This window comes from Hyalella azteca, unplaced genomic scaffold, assembly GCF_000764305.2.
Source record: "Hyalella azteca isolate HAZT.00-mixed unplaced genomic scaffold, Hazt_2.0.2 contig4574, whole genome shotgun sequence".
NCBI classification, from domain to species: Eukaryota; Metazoa; Arthropoda; class Malacostraca; order Amphipoda; family Hyalellidae; genus Hyalella; species Hyalella azteca.
The window spans coordinates 75,201-96,186 of record NW_025934787.1 but is presented as its reverse complement, the minus strand read 5'-3'; the positions used below and the strand labels follow the sequence as shown (position 1 = coordinate 96,186).

Here is a 20,986-nt window from a genome sequence, read left to right as displayed (position 1 = left end):
TCGGCAGCTAGCGGTTTATATTGCAGCTGCCGCTGGATTATCTACATTATAGTTAACTCAAATAGTTTTCCTACGGTTTTCTTGAATCAAAATTCTTCGAAATCTTCATGGGATTTAAGAGACGACCAGCTAGTTAACGAACGCGTACTCACTGCCTTTTGTGAAATGTATGTGGCATTGTAGCATCTAGTCCACAATTATTGTTGAAAATCACTAACCGAATATTCATATTAATATTTTATTTGCTATCTCTTTGCATTTTGTGTCTTAATTCTGAGCTTATTGCGATGAGACTCACGTGACGCGACACAAGAATTCAGGTGTCGATGCGGAGACGTGAGCGACATGCTTCAGGAAGTTTCATCGAGACTTATTAAGACTGTAAATACACGACTAAATGTCAATCTGAAATTCGTTTTAATTTTATCTCTACGAAGTTACTCCGAGTTTCATCTTCTGCAGATATTAAGGAGAAAAAAAGGTCGAATTAACGGTGATATAAACTCTGCTTTTATCAGGTTCTATTTGTTTCCATGCGATAAATAATAAAACTAAAGCTCAGTATCATTAAAAATTTCACAAACGGAACGCTTCTCGGGGGAAAACATCAAGACACGTTAAGGTTCAAGGAGCGTTCTGTCCGAATGCACTGCAAATTACGAGAAAACATGTCCATTTGTGGCTTAAAATTGCCTAGCATGCTACAGAATAAGTATGTTGGACGAACACTACACAATAAAAATTATTCACGAAATTTTCCTATTAAATTCATCACAATCGGAGAACTGGTTTTCATTGCATCACATACGGCCATGCAGGTCACAAGCGCACAATACTGCAGGAGTAACGCAACAAGTGATGAGGCAAGAGACAAGTTTGGCTTTATAATATCCAATAGAGGGAATGTTTTAAAACAAATTAGTGATGAGCAAACATTCTTTGCCATATTATTCAGTAATGGATTGGACCTCTTCCTACTGTCGTGTAATGTAAACTTGATAAGCTCGGGATATCAATCAAATCTTGAGAATAATTCCAACTATCGAGCAGAATAGTTCGGAGAAAAGGCAGTTAATTATTCACGCGGACGGCATTTCAATTAATGGGCGACACACGATCCACGTAGCAAGATCACGTGGAACGTATTTACCACCGTTACTATATTCTGAGCTCACGTTAACAATCTATCAAAATCCGATACATTGCAGATACTGCTTGACCTTTGCATATACAACTGACATTTTCCCAAGCCTAAGAAGGCTAAGATACTACTTGAATCTCAATTAAAACATGCATTAAGACTCTGGATAAATCATTCACTGATACCATAAATGTAATGGGCGACAACATAAATTGGGCTCTTGTGGGTAAGTTCAATTGTAGACAAGCCCACAAATGGAGGAATTATTCACTTAGAACTATTTTCTAAAGCTACGTGAGGCAGCAGCGCCCAGTCACGGATACTGCAAGGCACTCATTGGACGAGACGGCGCATCGATAAGATTATCGCTTAATAAGTAACAAGGGTCACAACGACCCATTCAACTCTTATAATTGAGAATAACTGTCAATAGAGAAAAGCATAGCGCAAGATTAGCAAATTTCAACACATATTAGTAATATTTACAGCCATTCACGCTCACACCGCCCCAAATGATGGCATACCTAGAATCGAAGAATTTCCAGTGACAGCGCGTCGAATAAAATGTTGGGATGAGACAAGATGTGAATAGCTTTTGCAAATTTAACTCAAGAACTTCGCTGCAATGAGAGTTCAGTAATTAAACCATGAAGTGTGGAAGCAGCCAACATGATCGGCTGACTTCCGTATTTCCCCATACATTACATTTACCATATTGAGAAAGAATTGAGGTTATAAACTTAATTAACGTCAGGGGCCAGAATATAAAACCGTTTTCAAATCGACTCGCGGAATAAACATTTCATTGGCAAAAAGTTACATAAAAGAAAAAACCAAAGCATCAAGATTTGCTTTAAACAAAAATATTCATGGTTGAGGAGCGAAGTTAAGAGTTTTATACCTTCTCACAATATTCTTTTCCGTACCAAACAGTTGAGCGAGCCACAGACATTTTCTTACGCAACCGTTCAACTTCTCTGAGGTTTGCATCACGTCTCTAAGAACGTACCCATAAATCGTATCATTTTCTGATATGTTCTCGCAGGAGAGAACTTTTATGATATGTTATATATGTTCTCTCGAAACATGTGAAGAAGTCTCAAGTTTCCGCAAAAAAACTCGAGTTCCCGCACCCCATAAAAATGTACATCTAAGTAATTTCTATCATGTTTCCATGTAAAAAAGCATGCAAGCACATCAGTAAAGACTGTAGACACAATAAAACTTAATGGCTTCGTTGCTTGAGTGCATCAACAACAAATGCTAGAGTTGGAACAATGAAAACTTACTCGTGTCTCAACGATAAAATCGAACACTAGACTGCAGTGAAAAAGTTTTCTATGATGCATTACTGCATAAAATTTTTGCAATATTTAGAATGTATGCAATACAGCACCAAAGTTCAGTAAATAAAACAGTTAATTTCCAGCATTGACAGAATATAAGCAAAAGAAAATTCCTAAAGTAATTATTAACCAACCATAGGGCCAAATAAAAACAAACTTGCAGTCTGTAAAGGCACAAGAGCAAATGGGCGCTCATCAAGATAAGCCCACTTTGATTGGCTGCGGTTAACAAATGTTCATATCATCTGCCTCGAAATGCAAGCAGGACCGCCCCATCGAACAGGCTACCAACAAGCAGACAAAAATTCCTAAGTAGTGACATCCTCCTATAACAGGACCATCCGTCGTGCAGGGGGCCGCTACGTCAATCGGATCTCAATGATCGGGTTTTACACACCAGATAATTCCTCAAATAAACATTAAAAATTTCTCCAGAGAATATTTTTCTGTAAAAAAGATTATTTTCTATGTAGTAATTAAAGAGGAAACAAAAACCATCGATATGGTACTGAATTATAAATGATTCAGGCACGCGTAGCCAATGTTAAGACGTCACCAAGCAGGTGCGTCGCAGCAACTTCACAGACCGAGCATTAACTGGAAGAGCTAGGCACCTACAGCAGCAAGTATTTGTAACGTAATATTAAGGAATATATTTTTAAGAAGACAATGGAAGATCTGGCGACGAGGTTATCGCAGTTAGACGAGCTTGTCGATGACGGCCGCATCGTCTTCAGGCGCAGCGGGAGCGCCGACCTCAGCGTTCGCGTTGGTCGCCGCGTCGCCGCGCTCGTAGAACTTCATAGTTTGCTGCAGGGGGAGGGACGGCGTTAGTTATGGGCGCAATGAGATGTGACTTGTGCACAGCATAACTTAATACTTGAGGTGGGAGGGCCAGAGAGTTGAGAAGAGGACGAGAGCAGGAGAGAGAGGATGAGTGGAGAAGAGAGCAGGAGCAAGTAATACCGGCAGAACAGGAAAGATAGGACAAGTCAGAAAAAGAGATAGAGAAGAAATTAGGGTGCAGGAAGAACATAAAAAAAACATACAAGAAACAATCTTCCAAGATAGGAGGAACTTGGAATATTGCATCTCTGCTAGACAATAAGTTAGCGACTCATTCCACAGACCACAAAGCTGGGCAATGATTTAATACAAGCTTACTAAACAATTTACACCGTACTGGCTAACTCAAGAAAAGGCGAAGCCAACACGATGATCTATTCAAGCCAAACTTTATTAAGCAAATTTCAAGTTAGTTTGCTACATTATTTCTTTCCAACACTTCACGTTCAGGTGCTGGAACTCTTCCCTCATGTTGCAAATCAAGAAGATTAACAGTGCCAGCGACTGATATTGGATAGGCTAATTGCTTGATAGGACTTGGCGCTCGACACCAACATAACGCGCTTGAGAAGACTGGGTTACTAGAGACGCTGCTATGCGGAGTGCCTTCCGACGGCGGAGGCAGAGAAATTGATCCATAAGAACACAGGGACTAGGATGTAGAAAGAGGACACCGGCAACAGTAGTAAAGAGGAGAAAGATCCTTGCCATATATATATCATGCCACCGGTTTGCTGATATTTTTTCCAATCTAACGATTCGGTTTAACTAAGACCAATTTTATTAGTAAGGCATTGATTACTATACCAGACAATAGGCTTGGTCTTGCGCGGTCTTGTAGGAGTCTTAGAGGAAAACGGAACAAGCGTAACGAAAGATCTGTCTTTACAAGACGTTGCGCTAGGCATTGCTAGCTTAGATGCCTAATTCAAGAACGTTTGTTAAGCTCTCAGAATGGACCCAGGCAACACCTAATGTCATTCCGATGTATTATTCTGAAGTTAAATTCATAGCTAACAGCCCTAGAAGAACGTCTGCAAGAAGAGGCAAGGTTAGGTTCGTAGTTCACAACCGGAGGCAAAGAAGTCCCACAGTCTGAATATCACTGGAGAAAGCGTCATCTCCCATCCCGAATAAGCGTATTTTATCTTGATGAAGTTGAACAGACTCAGCATGAATGAAAATGGATAGGACTGTGAATGCGGCACGTAATTATCGTGTCTATAAAATTAGCAGTTGGCGCTTAAGGCAAATGCATAACGATATTCTGAGCCATCGATGCCTGCAGTTTATTACCTGCGTCTCCGCACCAAGCTTGTGAACTTACCAATTTCCTCGAGCAAATAAAATGAAATAAAAATGAATACAGCCCACCTTCGTTTCGAAATTGATTCTGACAATAAAGACCCTGACAGTGAAAACCGAAAAAAGGTCAAATGCAGAGTGAACGACTTCATAAAGAGTGTACACAGGCGGCTACAAGAGACGTTCTATTAACACGTACGACTTTTCCAACTTACAATTAAGTTGATTTTTTAAAACAATAGTCTGAAAAAAACGTGTATTAGAAATTCTGCCACATATAGCTGTGCACCCTTCAGCTAGTTTGCTCACTCCGCGATTTCATTTCATTTAAGACGGCACAGGTGCGTCAAGTTGAGTAAGTGAGTGGTTGCCAGAAAGGTAGTCTACTGAAGGCGGGTGGGAATACCTGGAGCAAGTGGGACAAAAATATATCACGAGGATACCGACAAAATATTTTTTTTCTCTTGAATGGGATAGTTACGTAGGCGTCAGAAAAATTTTTTTTGTGCGATTCCAAGCACCAATGTACGAGAAGGTAGCCATAGTCTTGAATACGATAGTTAATGAGGGAGTCAATTATGAGGAGCGACGCAGTCATAAGTAACGAGAACAATCATGCTAAACAAGTTGAATAATTTGTTACGACAACAAATGACGGAGTCAATTGTGAGGAGCGGCGCAGTAATAAGTAACGAGAACAATCATCCTAAACAAGTTGTACGTAAACAAAAAATCCACACATGGTAAAAACTTTCATTTCAAAAACTTGTGCCTGGCTAACAAATGGAGGGAGTGAAAGTAACGCGAGCGGATGAGCTGCAAGCACTGGGCAGAGAATGTTACACAACACAGATGCTTACTCGCGGACTCAACGCGAGAGAATATAAGAAAAATAAGTAAATAATGAAACAAATTAATGTGAACCGTGAACCAAAGTTATAGAAAAAATATATCAGTACTCACTGCAGTGAGTGACAGAGAGCGCATTTTCTCGTTGCCGAGTATATGGATACTCGGCAACGTGAAGTCACAGACAGACAGACAGACGGACAGACGGACGGACGGACAGACAGAGGGACAGACGGACGGACGGACAGACAGACGGACGGACAGACGGACGGACGGACGGACGGACAGACGGACGGACGGACAGACGGACGGACGGGCAGACGGACATGACGAGCACAATAGCGCCTTCTTTTCCTTAAACGAGAAAATGTGCTAAAAACAACGATAAAGCAACTCATTGGTCTAGGGGTGCAGACGTAAATGCATCACAACACTCAATTATTGAGCATACAAACGCACTCGTTAATTCTCTCATGATCCCAAGCCAAAACAATACATAGAAGATCAACATCAACTGAGGGAAGAACTGGGAACTAACGTTCGGTAAGAAGACTTCAACGCAATAGAAAGATAATAAGTTCGATACAAAACCAAGACTTACATTGCAGCCATAATTCGCTGTGCCTCATTACTTTCTCCGAACTGTAGGGGAAATGTGGAACACTTGAGAAGGAATCTCAAGATAGAGGAGATGCTATTTTTCAACAGAAAATACAAGGGAGTCGCGCTCTGAAGTGCCATGATAATCACTAACAAAATGGATTGCAAGATCATGGAATTAAACTCCAAAAGAAACGAGTAGAATGAGAAATAGACAAAAATTGAACAGGAGTTTAATAACGAAAAGAGAGCAGAAAATATGATAAATAGACATTAAACCTTTTAATTAATGAAGCACAAAACGCTGGACGAAAACTCACAACAAGTCGGTACAAAGCTCGAAGCGAGCCGCAGGTTTTGCAGTAAAGAGGAATCGATCAATAAACAATCAACTGCAAAAAAATTCAAAAAAGACCTGCGCAGTAGGAATTTCAACTAACAAATTTAGTGACAACCAACACATTGTCTCCTGAAGATGATGAGAAACACTAAGCAGCGAATTTGTGGGGAAACATTGTGCTCGTGAGGAGATAGGAAGCCAGGAATGTCGAAGGAATACCACGAAAAAGGAATATTTCTCAAAATATTTCACAATCCAGAAAAAAAGACGTTTAACCTGATTTAGGATTAATTTATACAAAATATGTAAAAACTTTACCATGACATTTACAACAAATTTTGAACACAACATAACTATAAGGAGATACAGACAAGTATCAACACTACAGCTCCAGGTATCAACACCACAGCTCCAAGTATCAACACCACAGCTCCAAGTATCAACACCACAGCTCCATGTATCATCAAGTATCAACACCACAGCTCCAAGTATCATCAAGTATCAACACCACAGCTCCAAGTATCAACACCATAGTCCCAAGTATCAACACCACAGCTCCAAGTATCAACACCATAGTCCCAAGTATCAACACTGCGCACCGTGAGCATGGGAGGCTGCGCGGCATCATCGCCAGGGTTTCCTTCGTCGTCCGAGTCGTCGTCGCTGGAGTTGTCGTTCACTGCCATGTCGCGGGCGTCTGTGGGGAGACGGACACGTGAAAAAAAGCCTATTTATTCATGTAAATGTTAAAAAATATAACTTAGTACTCAATGCAGTGAGTGACAGAGAGCGCATTTTCTCATGCATAAATCAGTTTTCATTGCGATTAGTACAGTGCATTAGAGGTATAGATGTCACATCTTTGATACAGGCATGCCCGCTTCTTAAAATCGACGTAAACGTTAAGTCACGGACGGACAGACAGACGGACAAACAGACGGACAGACAGACGGACAGACAGACGGACAGACAGACGGACAGACAGACGTATGGACATGGCGAGCACAATAGCGCCTTTTTTCCATTAATGAGAAAATGCGCTAAACAGATCAGAACGTGTGTCTAAACGTGAGTGTAAACTCAGACGCACAAACGCCCACGGAATCGCATGCAGTCAAGAAAAATATAAAGGAATTTCTTCTAGGCGGAATTTTCAATCTGAAGGCATAATTCTGGCACCGATTTAAATTTTCCTGATCACCGAGCTATGCATAGATGGCATGGTGATACAAGTGACATAGATGACACGGCTGACATAGATGACATGGTAATAAAACTGCCATGTTCCTTATAAAAAAATTTTGTAGTGGGACATGAAGGTAATCTCAAGGGAACGTTTCGGAGCGAGCAGCAGGAGTGGCACGGTTGCATTTTTCCGTGCGTCGCGTGAGAGATTCGGTAACGAATGTCAGGACTGCAGCCCACTTATGAAAGAGAGAGTCTAATAAACTAATGAAAGATAATGGTTAAGAAAAGTTATGGGAAGTATGGGAGACTATGGCAGAAAGGGCTGGGATAAAACGAGCTATAGAGTGTGTCTCACCGCAGGCAAGGTGAATATAGCGCGCATTGCGTTTATGGTTGACGCTGCGGAACAGGAAAACGCTAACCAAGAAATGCGAGGCAAAGTGGAGTGACAGAATCGCTCAAGTTCTTGCTTCTATGCAGCGTTACTGCACCAAACTTGTCTCTTTAAAGAAACGTCAATACTTTGTATTAAAAAATGTTTTCTTCTATCAACTCCTAAATTTTTCTCTTGCGTATCATGTAAAAAAGTTTGCATGCGGTATTTCATTTATGATGCCAAGTCACCAAAAAAGCTAGAACCACAATGCTAATTGTTCTGATGATCTCGCGTTTATTGTTTTAGTGCACGAAGCGTGGGTAGGATCCATCATTTTCAGAGCACATCAGATAACAAACTCGCAGTTCCAATTCAGAAACTGTTATAAATCTGAAAAAAAATTAGCATCGATTACTGATAAAAACAATAGAAGTTAAATAATGAAGAGCCCTACTAACTGAACATACCTCTACATATGAACACGCGAAAAAAATTCAAATATAAAAAAATGAAAAAATTGTAATATGGGCAGAGCAAAATGAATTTGGGCAGAGCAATCAGCAATCATAGATAAAGAAAGTAAGCCTCCAAAATTTGAAATCAATAGGCGTCCAAATCGAAAGCTATGTGAACAATTTACGTGAATGCAAACCAAAGAAGGATAGGAAATTTAACATAGCGAGCAAATTTTTTGTAGAAACTTCAATTTCCCGACTTTTTTTCATTTGTTCGTACGGTTCATGCCTACATTGTCAGAAAAGCTTCATTGATTTTCAGCTACCGGCAGCTGAAAGATCTTGTCGCAACCTTGCGCTCGTAATTAGTTTCCGTCATTTCTCTACAGAGCCTCGAATATAATCAAGGAGAGGGTAGCTTTAGTCATGAATTAGCAGCAGGATCGTCACGTCACGAATAACGAACACTGTGATCAAATTACGCCAGTCAGAACTAACATAAGAACAGAGCTGGTAGTGCGCCTGTTGTTGTGTCACTCTGACAATGTACTCTCAAGTGCAATTTGATTGGAAACTAGCGATGTAACGAAAATATTTGTCAGCAACTGGGTTTCAATCAAAATTCAATGTCCCAGTAGGCCTTCTGGCTAGCACATATTGAGGCAATATGGCCGAAATTCCTCTGTTGTGGGAAAAAACTTTAAGAACAACGGCTGCGCCACCGAACAAGAAAAGGAGGTGCAACCACAATTGGTCTTTGTCATACGTAAGCCCCAAAATTTCATGCAATTTATAAACATTTAATCATCAAAAGAAAACGCGATATGACAAAGTGTAAAAATCGCCCGTTCAAAATGAACGGCAGCACAAGAAGAATCAATATCAATCCACAGTAAATAAATTACAGCACAAATCATACCAATCATTAACGATATAAGTAGAATGAGGCAAAAGGCTCAAATAAAGAATAATCAGAAGCACCCACGGAGCTTGCACGGAACTGAAGCGTTTGAATTACTTTCATCCTTGTCGGCATTTCGCAGGGCTACGGTGGCCGGGTTCTTCCAAGAACCCTGCGCGATGGCCACAGAATCTTGGGGCTGTGGAGGCGACGGCTCATCGTGCACCTCAACTTGGACGACTTGCTCGCCCCCAGCAGGGTCCTCACTCGCAGCAAGGGCTCTATCCTGGGCCATGGCAGCGTAGCTGACGAAGGAGCTCGTCAGGTAGTAGTTCTCAATAAGCGATGCTTCGTCATTCACGTCCGTCTCGTGGTCCAGGTCGACGTCTTCATCATCACTGTCCTCGACAATGGCAGCAACTTGTTCCTCGTCAGGCTTGACCTCTTCTTGGTTCTCCTGCACAGTTTCTGTCTTGGGTTTGCTTGAAGGGCCTGCAGAACCGAGGGACCGAGTGACCATCTTGCCAAGCTTCTTAAAGCGTTTAGGAACTTTAAGATGTTTTGGGTTTAAATCGCTCAAGTTTGGCGTCAATTTAGAAAACATTGACGAGTTGACTTCCTTATTCTCATCTTGGTGTTTACTTTCCTTCTTCTTCTCGGAGTTCGAAGCCACAATCGGAATCTCATCGGCAGCGACTGCTGGACCATCTCGGTCTGTCTTCTGGAGAGTCTCGTTCTCAATTCCAGTTTTGACATTCCCTTCTGGAAACTCGCTTTTTCCAGTCTTGGAACCTTGCTCGTCTTTCACAGCCTCGTTTGTGGTGGCTTCTTTAGTTTCATGTTCGTCATCGCCGTCGTGAAGCTCGTCTTTGTCGTCGTGAAGCTCTTCGTCCTCGTCGCACTCGGAGGCGAAGTCTCCCAGCATTCTGTCGTCCTCCTCCAGAGGGTCGAGGTACGAGTCCAAGAGACGCTCGTCGATCATCTCGTCAAATTCCATGAGGTCTTCCGTGGACTCTGATGCGCATCCCCAGTAAATTAAATACTCATCACGAAGCCAGCACGAAGAAATTCAAGCAGCAGAAATTAAATTAAAAACATAATAAACATTAAGATAATGTTCATGTTCAAGCGAAAAGTAACCCAGAGCAAAATATAAGGAGTTCAGTCCGCTACGATGAATTTGAAGCATAACTGAAGTTAGAAGGCTGAGTCTCTCGCAGTTCTGCCACTAAAACATTGACTCATAATATAGTGAACAATTATCGCTTGCGGTCGCCACACGAATGTGCAGTGGAGCCCGAGATTTTAACTACGAGCTAGGGAAAAAAAGTGCACAGAACTCCTCGATCTGCGGCACAATCAACTTCAAGAACAATGAATTTCATAACATAAGATTTACAGCATGAAATTTAAAGCATAGCATTACCAGCATTAAATTTTAGGGCAAAGATTAATACATGAAATTTAGAGCACAATTCATGAAACGAATGATTAAAAAGCATAGCATGAAAATCACTCGTAAAAGCCGTCCGACAATAAGCGTGAGATGAATAGCTAAATAATTAGCTGCATAAGATTGAAGCAAAAGATCTGGAGTACGGCACTGAATATTTCAATAAAATGAATAAGATTATAAGCTTGAGACTACATAATACGAGTCATGGTGATTGAGTGACTATCAGAGGCACGGAATGCATAAAACTATAGGAGCACAATCCGTCCAATGCGGACGAATTAACCGTCAACTTTCAGTCAAGACTCAAGAGGATATCGCTTGCTTCTACGGTATAACAATACGTTACGAGGATTAAGAACAATTAGAGTGAACTGTTAAGAGTAAGCACTACGAATGAACTTTTGAGAGAAAGAATTACGAGTGAAGTAAAAAAGAGAGAAATTTTAGGAGTTAAATAATGAAGCTGATCGCTATACTTTACGAGGATTAAGAACATTTAGAGTGAACTGTTAAGAGAAAGCACCACGAGTTAACTATCAGGACTGAAGTTATAAGAGTAAAATAATGAAGCTGACAGCAATACATTGCAAGAATTAAGAACGTTTAGAGTGAACTCTTAAGAGTAAACAATACGAGTGAACTATCATGAGTGATATTTTAGGAGTAAAATAATGAATCAGATCGCTATACTTTACGAGGATCAAGAACATTTAGAATTGACTGTTAAGAGTGAGCATTAAAAGGGAAACTATCATGAGTATCTATATAGAAATAAAATAATAGTAATATAACTGACCGCCAGCAGGCCTGTTGTCGCCGAGTCCAGCTTTAGACGCGGCGCTGACCTCGTCGTAGCAGGCGAGGCAGCAGCGCAGCGGCTTGCTGCTCTGGTGCGGCAGTAGGATCTTCTTGCTGCTGCACGCACCACACACCACACGACCACACTTCCCTGTACACAACCAGGGTTATGGTACGTGGAGTACAACCACCACACACCACACGACCACACTTCCCTGTACACAACCAGGGTTATCACAACCAGGGTTACGGTGCATGGATTACAGCATCCACAAGCAACCAGTGATCACCAAACTTTATTTAGATACATCGTTCATTTAACAAGATTCAAGTTAAAAATATCATGCAAAACAGAAACCATTGCCTAATATTTTAGTCAGAAGTTAAAACTTCGAAGGACCTGTATTAAGATCTCCTGTGAACAAGTCACGAAAATTACAAGAGCCGGCAACAGGCCATATCAGGCCAATTCTTCAGCTCCGACTTCACTATGATATGTTATGCTAAACATAACTAATAAAAATATGCGTATTATTGAGGCTTCTGGACGCTGAGATACGCACGGCAGTGGTGGCGGCGCTGGATGACGTTGAACTGGACGCGCTGACAGTGCTGACATGTGGTGGCAGCGTCGTCAGGGACCCAGACGGCAGCGTGAGTGTCAGCGGCCTTCTTGCCACCTGCAACATCAACAACATCACACTACATTACTGCACATCACACTGTGTTACAGCACATCACACTGTGTTACAGCACAACACCAACAAAGGAGCTGGAAGAACCTTTCTTTAATTAAAGGTAACTAATTGACTAAAAATTTTGTGTAGGAAATGATGTTATGAATATAATAATAACTTTCTTATGGACCTAAGAAATACCTACATACATCTATTTGTAACGTCACAGCGCAAAAAAATTGAGTTTCAGCCTATGTATCCTAGCAATTATTGAAATAATTTTATTTCAATAATTATAATAAAATAATATTAAATAATAATTTTATTCCAATTATTATACTTTTTTAAGCTTTCCTGCGTTCACGAGCTGGCAAACAATATGCCAATATAGATGACTGAAGAGTCAGCACAATTCAACGCTTGTTGATGTGTGCCACTCACTTTTGTTGAGCAGGTCCTGTACACACTTGTTGATGTGTGCCACTCACTTTTGTTGAGCAGGTCCTGTACACACTTGTTGATGTGTGCCACTCACTTTTGTTGAGGAGGTCCTGCACACACTTGTTGATGTGTGCCACTCACTTTTGTTGAGGAGGTCCTGCACACACTTGTTGATGTGTGCCACTCACTTTTGTTGAGCAGGTCCTGCACACACTTGTTGATGTGTGCCATCCACTCGGTCTTCTCGGTGGCGGTGGCGGCGTACACAGCGAAGGACTTCGTAGGAGTCTTGATGAGCCAACCGTTGCGGTGCTCTGTTGGGCAATTATAACGTCTCATTATGTGTATTAAATATTGCCTTATATATTATAACACAACTATTTACATATTAAACTAAGTTGTTATTTATTAGCATACAATTTTGACATGTTCCTGTTCCGCCCTATGCGTGCTTCAGGATTCAACTTCTTAAGTAATATTCTTACTTCATTGTTCATATTATACTAAATCAATAAGCCAAATAAATAAATCTTACTAATCAATATGCCAAAAAAATATTATTTTAAAAATATTTAATCATTTCAGTAGTATTAATGAACCAAAGATGTGACAATATTCGCTTATTCATGGATCGCATCCACAATTTCTTTATGAATAGCATTCACATGTATTACCAAAAGAAAATATCCTACATATGAATGCTCCACAGACGTCTCAGCGCATGCCGTGATTTTCTCTATAGCTTGTTAACATGATCACTGATTGCACTAATTATTGACTGCTGTACTCACGGCCATTGTCGTCTAGAGATGACAGCTGAACTTCTTCCAGTGGAATGATGTGCTGCTGGTTGTACTGTCAGGGAACACAGTGTTTTGTGCTTAGCGGTCTTTTGAATATAAAACCATATAGGTAACTATAAAATATATTCCATGCAATAAATTGTACATGAGCAGGTAGCAATGTCCTTCAATTAATTATCTAAATTTCATGTAGGTTTTCAGTGAAGCCAAGTATACCAGATTTACTGATATGGACAAGCTCTCTTACAGGAATTGCTGGACAAGTTTTTCCAAACACTAATTAGATAATTAAGTAAGCATGTGCAAACTGAAAAAGTAGAATATATAATAGTCATTGTGGCTTTGTACTATAAACGAAAATACTTTCCAAATAAAAAGACACTACAGCAAGTGGAAATAATGTCAGATGAGCTCCATTTTCATAAATTACATGGGCTGATAAATTCAACATAGATATGTTGAAAATGGCTATCAGAATGCAAAAGATAAATTTCGTGGGCTACAAAATTCATCTTAGGTATGCCGACAATGTAAATTAGAATGTCAAGCTAAATTCCATGGCGGGAGGAAAGAAGGATGAACCTCGTATTTACAAACAACGTAAAAACACATAAAATTTCACAGCATAAATCAGGGTCGGGAACGAGAAAATTAATCTATGGTGGAGCAAGAAATCAAATTTAGACACAAAATCAATCAAGAAGAATAAGGAAGTGATAACGCAGTGTTATCTACCTTCTTCTTGCTCATGACGATGTTGCCGTAGACGAGGATGTCATTGAAGAGGAAAACTTGTCGCGGCTTGGGTTTCTTGCGACACATTTTGGTAAGGACGCCCTCGCCCACCAGCACTCGGCCGGGTACTGCCAGCGGCTGCCCCGACGCCCCGAAACACGACTCTACCAGCGCGATGCGCCGAGCGTTCGCCTCGCTGTTCACTGCAACACACAATGATTCTTCTATTTACTGGGCTCACAATACAATGATTCTTCTATTTACTGGGCTTCAATTCACTGCGCTCACAACACAAATCAGTCTTCAATTATATGACTGTTGAGACTGAACATGTCATCGCAACACATAACACAATGATTCTTCTATTTACTGCACTTCAATTCACTGCGCTCACAACACAAATCATTCTTCAATGATATGACTGTTGAGACTGAACATGTCATCGCAACACATAACACAATGATTCTTCTATTTACTGCACTTAAATTCACTGCGCTCACAACACAAATCATTCTTCAATGATATGAGTATTGAGCCTGAACATGTCATCATGAAACAAAAATTCGAAAATATTGCAAAAGTTGCAAAACAATTTGTCTCATTGTTAGAGTTTTATTCACAACAAAACGTGTCATTTCCTACAGAATCTGCTCATTCAGCATGCACATGACCGTTGAGCCTGCATATAAAGTTCCATCAATGTGATGGCAGTTGAGACTCCGGACAAAACAAGACTCGCTCATAACACAAGCTTTTTGCTACACAATGATGCCTTAATATAATAACTATTGAGAATATTTTAACTACTATAGTGACCGAATATTCTATGTAAAGTTCCATTTAAGTGATCAGATTTGACGATATTGAAATTGGTGCATATTTTTGAACGAAAATTTTGTCTAAACAACGCTTATTGGAGCATTTCCTGTCCGCTCGAAACTGTAATCGATAGGATTTTATGGTACTTCACTCGTTTTTTTTTTTGGCAATTTAGGTTTGGTTGATAGTGGAGTTGGTCTTCAAACAATTACAATAAAACTATTGAAATTTCGCTACGTATTTCTTCTAAATTAAATTAAGTTAATTGACTTAAAGTTATCAATTATATCAAGTCTTGTAACTACTCCTCATAGTAAGAGTTCATTAATTGGACTATAGCAAGAGTGCGCGTACGCAGCATGAGTCATGGACACAGCACGTGAGGTGTTGACGTCCGGTTGTTACTCACAGATGCTCATGACGCGAGTCTTGATGGAGAAACTTCCAGTTCAGCTAAATATAAATTGTCAGTTACAACAACCAGTGTCGAACGCATTAAAGAAAATGTTTAGAAGTGTCATGAAAAGTAATGTGAACACTTCTTAATCTGATCACGTAACTAATCTCTACTTGGACATTATTATTTTACGCTCGCATTCTGATGACGATCAAGATTACAGTTATCAATGTTGCATTAAACTGCGCGGAGTAGATAATGTATTTCGATCGAACTCCTGTAGGTTAAAATTAACTGACGTGTGTATAAATCTTCCTGCCGATTTTTCGTGACCTACAAGAGATGATTGCAGTTCTAAGTAATTACCCTTACTTGTTCCTAAACGGATATTTGCTGACGATTTCTGTTAGATCGTACCTATCTACCTGCCAAAATGTATTGCACATGATAAACGAATACTTAAGTTTACCACAGAAGATTCCACGAACAAGATAAAGAAGGCTTTATGTTAACTTGGAAACATGAGCTAAAAATAGAAACACCCAATGAACACAACTAGGTAAGGCTGAAAAATAGCGATTTAATTTCATAATTGCTAGTTCACTGAATGCAGCCTCAAGCGAAATGCTATTGTGAATACAAGAACATGAGGCTCGCACAATCACTTCTCGAGAAATGCTTTTAGTGTAGGTAAAACTTTATTAATATACAGAAGTCATGGTGAAGTTAAGTCAATAATCTTTACATGAAAAGCACAAGCCATGGTCTTATCTTATCAGCAAAGATCAAATTGCAACCACTCGTTCAACCATAAGTGGCTGTGAATAAAATGTTAAGTATACTACCACATACGCAGGAATAGCACAGTGATCAACAAGTGCATGCAGTTTTTAATGTAAATTTAGACTTTTTTACATAGAGAATCGCACCACGAATTAAATAGATAAGCTTCTATATGAGATATAATTGCACTTCAATTATATCTATTTGAATCCTAATAATCCCAATATTTTTTATCTAGTCGAAGGATTTGATTTCATGCCCAGCGACACTTGCGACTTTTAATGTTGGAATTCGGTTAATGATCTATGATTAAATACTTGAACAGTGTAATATTATTTGAGTGACTGAATGAATTACCAATGGTGGTAGAAGATAGTTCACCTGTCTCAATGCAATATAGTTGAACAATGGTTGAAAATTGCTCGCGTGACAATATGGGGATTTAACTGATATATATCCAAGCAGAGATTTGGTCGGCGGTGGCTGGAAGGTCGAAAATGTTTATGTACTTGCAAAATACTACGCCTCCTTAATTGGTACTATATAGTTATATCTCACAACAAAACGCCATTTCGTACAGCATGTGATCAGTCACCGTCCGCAAGAGTCATAGTTACGAATAGTAAATGCAACGAACGTTCAGGGTGGTTCATATTTGACCTATTCAGAAATTCTATCCTTCTTAAATTTGCATGTGAAGATCTAAGATACTTTCATTATCCGGTGAGACATGCCAAACAAATAATTGCACATCAATCACTGCAATTATATGATAAAAAATCCCAATCGAGAAAAAACTGCACGCGTATCATCGTGTCAATTAAGCGTTAAAACGTAGTGAACCTGGAGCTGCATCTTCCCCACCAAGTCTGTAAGTTGTTTCAGAATTTGAACTAAAGGATATGAAGGCTACTTATATGATGATTCTGAGAGGATAATTATGAGTATAAGAGCCGATTGAATACATTAACAATGCAGTACGGCTTTAATACGAGAATGGAATTAAAAATGGCGTAATTTGCTAGTTTTACAGCGGTACTTTAATAGTGTTTTGTTAGCTGAAGGTACTATAACTGGACTTGCAGAGGTAGGAAAATAGCGCTGTCATGCACACTTTTTCTCCTATCACCTACAAAAAATGAATTCGTGACGAAGATGGGTCATAGCGAACGCATGCCAAGGACGAACCAATATTTTAACGATACGAATATTTATATCAAGCCAATCAATTCTTGACTCGAACACACCACCATAGCCAGTATCACCGCTTCAGTATTCACTTTCAGCGTCAAATTTACCATGATCCTGATCACAACAGAATATGACATTCGAATTTCAGATCGCAGTTCAAGTGTTCGGTTGGTATCACGGAACTCTACGCCAGCGCGTCCGCATGCAGTGCTAGCGCTTGAACTTCTGAGCGGCCAAGTCACTGGTTTAGATTACAAATTCTGAAGCATTCGATAGGCCTGAAATTTGATGATAGTAAAAACACTTGATACAAAACATTACGAAAGTTAGTATCAATCGATCTCTTGAATCTGTTCAAGTTTTACTGCGTTACAGCTGTGTAATATTTCGGATTTCTAGACATGGCGAAAGTTCAGCGAAAAATCAAGAATATAATATTTCACTTGCGGGGGCGTGATTCACTTCTATTGTTGGAGAAAATCATTAGCATCGATGTAGAATTGCAAGCTATATTTCATTTACTGAAAAATACTTTTGCGGTGTAAATTAACGCTTCAAATGCTCTCGTTCTCATCGTACCCAACAATTTGACTAACTCACGACAAAAGCCACCACATGATCACACAAGAGCCACATTATGATGACGAAATAATCTACTAATGTACTAGAGTGCATCACATGACACGATACAGCGCACGATAATCCGGCACGACGCAAGAGAACAGCAAGCAGCGCTGTGAGTGCGACGCGAGTACAACTGAGGGAGGCACGCACGACACACGGCGCTGGTATCAGGGACACTGCTGCTGCACTGAGCTGTGCGCAGCACTGCTGCCTTGCGCAGCACCGTGCAGCACTGCTGCCTTGCGCAGCACCGTGCAGCACGACAGCCTCGTGCAGCGCAGTGCAGCACGACAGCCTCGTGCAGCACGGCAGCTTCGTGGCGACAGCGGTAACCGCCATGTCTGCAGCAGCCACAGATCAGCGGTCGGGAGAATATACTGCACGCACGTCAAGATTCAGGCTGCAGTAATAGGTACAATAAATAATTAAGATGAACGTTTTTACAAGCCTCCTTGCCGATTCTGACCAGAAACTGGCGCACAGAGCTGGGATCCAACCCCGCGCCTCTCTGCTCCAATCTTGGTACTCTTAAATTTAACCACTGGGCCACCCTGCTAAAACTGAAGCGCTTCATATCGAAACCCAACTCGCAAGTAATAGAAGATTCTGACTCGGAGCAGACTCAACGTGTAAAAGTCGTTCCTAAAGTGCAGAAGAGTCTACAGTTTAGATGTCCGCTATGGGCTCGCAATATCCTCTCTGCATGCGACAGTGCGACGCCACACATCGAGCTCGTCTCTTGAGTCCCGAAATGTCGCGCTAATTCCCGCCATGGTTTCCTTCTGCATAAATTGAACACAATTACCGTTAGATACTCCATTAAAATTGCACTGAAACGAACGCAAGCAAATCAATAAGTACAATTTCATTCACGACGCCAGTTAACACAATCTTTATTTGAATATATTTTGCTGCGAGCAAACATTGTTACAGAGAAAGAATGCGTCTTTTTTGGCTGCACCATTTGGGCCTTACTGGAAAGCACCCGTAAAGAAAAAAAACGGCAAATGAATAAATTAACACGGTTTGCGGAATAGGGCGATTTCACTGCAAGGCGCTTATCGCTTGCTTATCACACAATGCAAGGATAATCAACACTCCCCCTATAACTGGTCATAAAAGAAGTAAAAGAAGAGAATGATACTACGAGAATGATGCTACGAGAATGTACATATGTAAGCAGCACCAGCGATATTTCCCGTCCAGGAAATGACTTAAGTCACTTAACACCCATATTCTCACCATCTGCCTGGGTCAGTTCAAATAAAGATACAGCTATAAACACTACGTGAACGCAGTCTTAACAGTCAATAATTAAGATTCAAAAATTACCATTTCCATTCAAGCAAATTTTTGTCAAAAATAAAATCCACGTGTAATGTAATACAGAGATCTGGATGAAATTTATAAACGAATATGGAATGAAATAAGCAGCAAAGGCGACATCAAAGGCACAGTGTGATGTTGTATAACAATAAAGGCATGGGCGGCATCAAAGGTTCTTCGGTAAGGAAAATTAAAAATACATACAATTCCTTCGCTCGACCACTAGAACAGACGAAGCCGCTTCAACATTAATGCAAGGCAAAGTAAGCCAGCCAAACTAAAGCATCAGACCAACGCAGAACTTCAGCCCAACGCAACTTAAGCTCAGCAACACAGCAGTTGTTCAGCTTCAGCAAAAACAACGCAACTGATCATAGGGGAATTAGCAAATGACGAGCAAACGCAAACGGTACGATCGTACAAATATTGCGGACCTAGCGACACCCGATACAGATGACTGGGTTTATTATTTATGAGAACTCATATCATTCTTCATGAACTTTCAGCTAATTATTGTGGGTACTCAGCCGCAGTCGGTCGCGGTACTTGCCTCAACATTTATACATATTATTACATATGTATAACATACATACATATTCAATACTCAATACTCAACATACATATTATGAAGTACATATATTGTACATCACCCTACACGAGCCGTACTCAAACTCAGGCGCTGGAGTGCACTGTCGCTACCTCAGGGGAGGCTTTTCAACTCAAACTGATGAGGCACTATCTTATTGAGTTCTTAAACATTAAAAGGCGTTAGTATAGGCAAGAGTAGTTGATGTGTTAACATGCAAAGCTGATAAAAAAATTCATTCGTTCAAGTTTCATTTCAACGACAATTATTGAGCATCCTTTGCACTTTAATTCCGCTTAATACTTAAACGGTTTTTGTGTCAGACACTAGAAAGAATTCAATAATACACGCTAAGGAAGTAAAAAAATATCCCAAACGCATTCCCTCTGAGAAGAGAGCTAAGCATCTGGACGCTGGCACTAGTATACGTTGAGCCCGCACTAGTATGCATTGAGCCCGCACTAGTATGCATTGAGCCCGCACTAGTATACGTTGAGCCCGCACTAGTATGCGTTGAGCCCGCACTAGTATGCGTTGAGCCCGCACTAGTATACGTTGAGCCCGCAGTAGTGTATGTTGAGCCAGCACTAGTATACGTTGAGCCCGCACTAGTATACGTTGAGCCCGCACTAGTATACGTTGAGCCCGCAGTAGTGTATGTTGAGCCAGCACTAGTATACGTTGAGCCCGCACTAGTATACGTTGAGCCCGCACTAGTATACGTTGAGCCCGCAGTAGTGTATGTTGAGCCAGCACTAGTATACGTTGAGCCCGCAGTAGTGTATGTTGAGCCCGCACTAGTATACGTTGAACCCGCACTAGTGTATGTTGAGCCCGCACTAGTGTATGTTGAGCCCGCACTAGTATACGTTGAGCCCGCACTAGTATACGTTGAGCCCGCACTAGTATACGTTGAGCCTGCACTAGTATATGTTGAGCCCGCATTAGTGTATGTTGAGCCCGCACTAGTATACGTTGAGCCCGCACTAGTATACGTTGAGCC

The 20,986-nt window shown here is 40.6% G+C and overlaps 1 protein-coding gene across 3 annotated transcripts in view; it reads right to left on the bottom strand.

Annotated features, from left to right (window-relative positions):
* Positions 1-487: 487 nt before the first annotated feature.
* LOC108678897 (pleckstrin homology domain-containing family F member 2) overlaps positions 488-20,986 on the bottom strand; it is a 24,565-nt gene continuing 4,066 nt past the window's right edge. For 2 of the 3 annotated variants that reach the window (XM_018167395.2, XM_018167393.2), the window contains 7 exons: positions 14,258-14,460; positions 13,511-13,574; positions 12,908-13,033; positions 12,165-12,281; positions 11,600-11,752; positions 7,027-7,124; positions 488-3,297 (listed from right to left, as the gene is read on the bottom strand). In XM_018167395.2, coding sequence (XP_018022884.1) covers positions 3,187-3,297; positions 7,027-7,124; positions 11,600-11,752; positions 12,165-12,281; positions 12,908-13,033; positions 13,511-13,574; positions 14,258-14,460 — 872 coding nt within the window. In that variant the 3' untranslated portion in view covers positions 488-3,186. Of the gene's footprint in view, positions 3,298-7,026; positions 7,125-11,599; positions 11,753-12,164; positions 12,282-12,907; positions 13,034-13,510; positions 13,575-14,257; positions 14,461-15,485; positions 15,711-20,986 lie in introns of those variants that run through there. The other variant, XM_018167394.2, reaches the window with a different exon arrangement.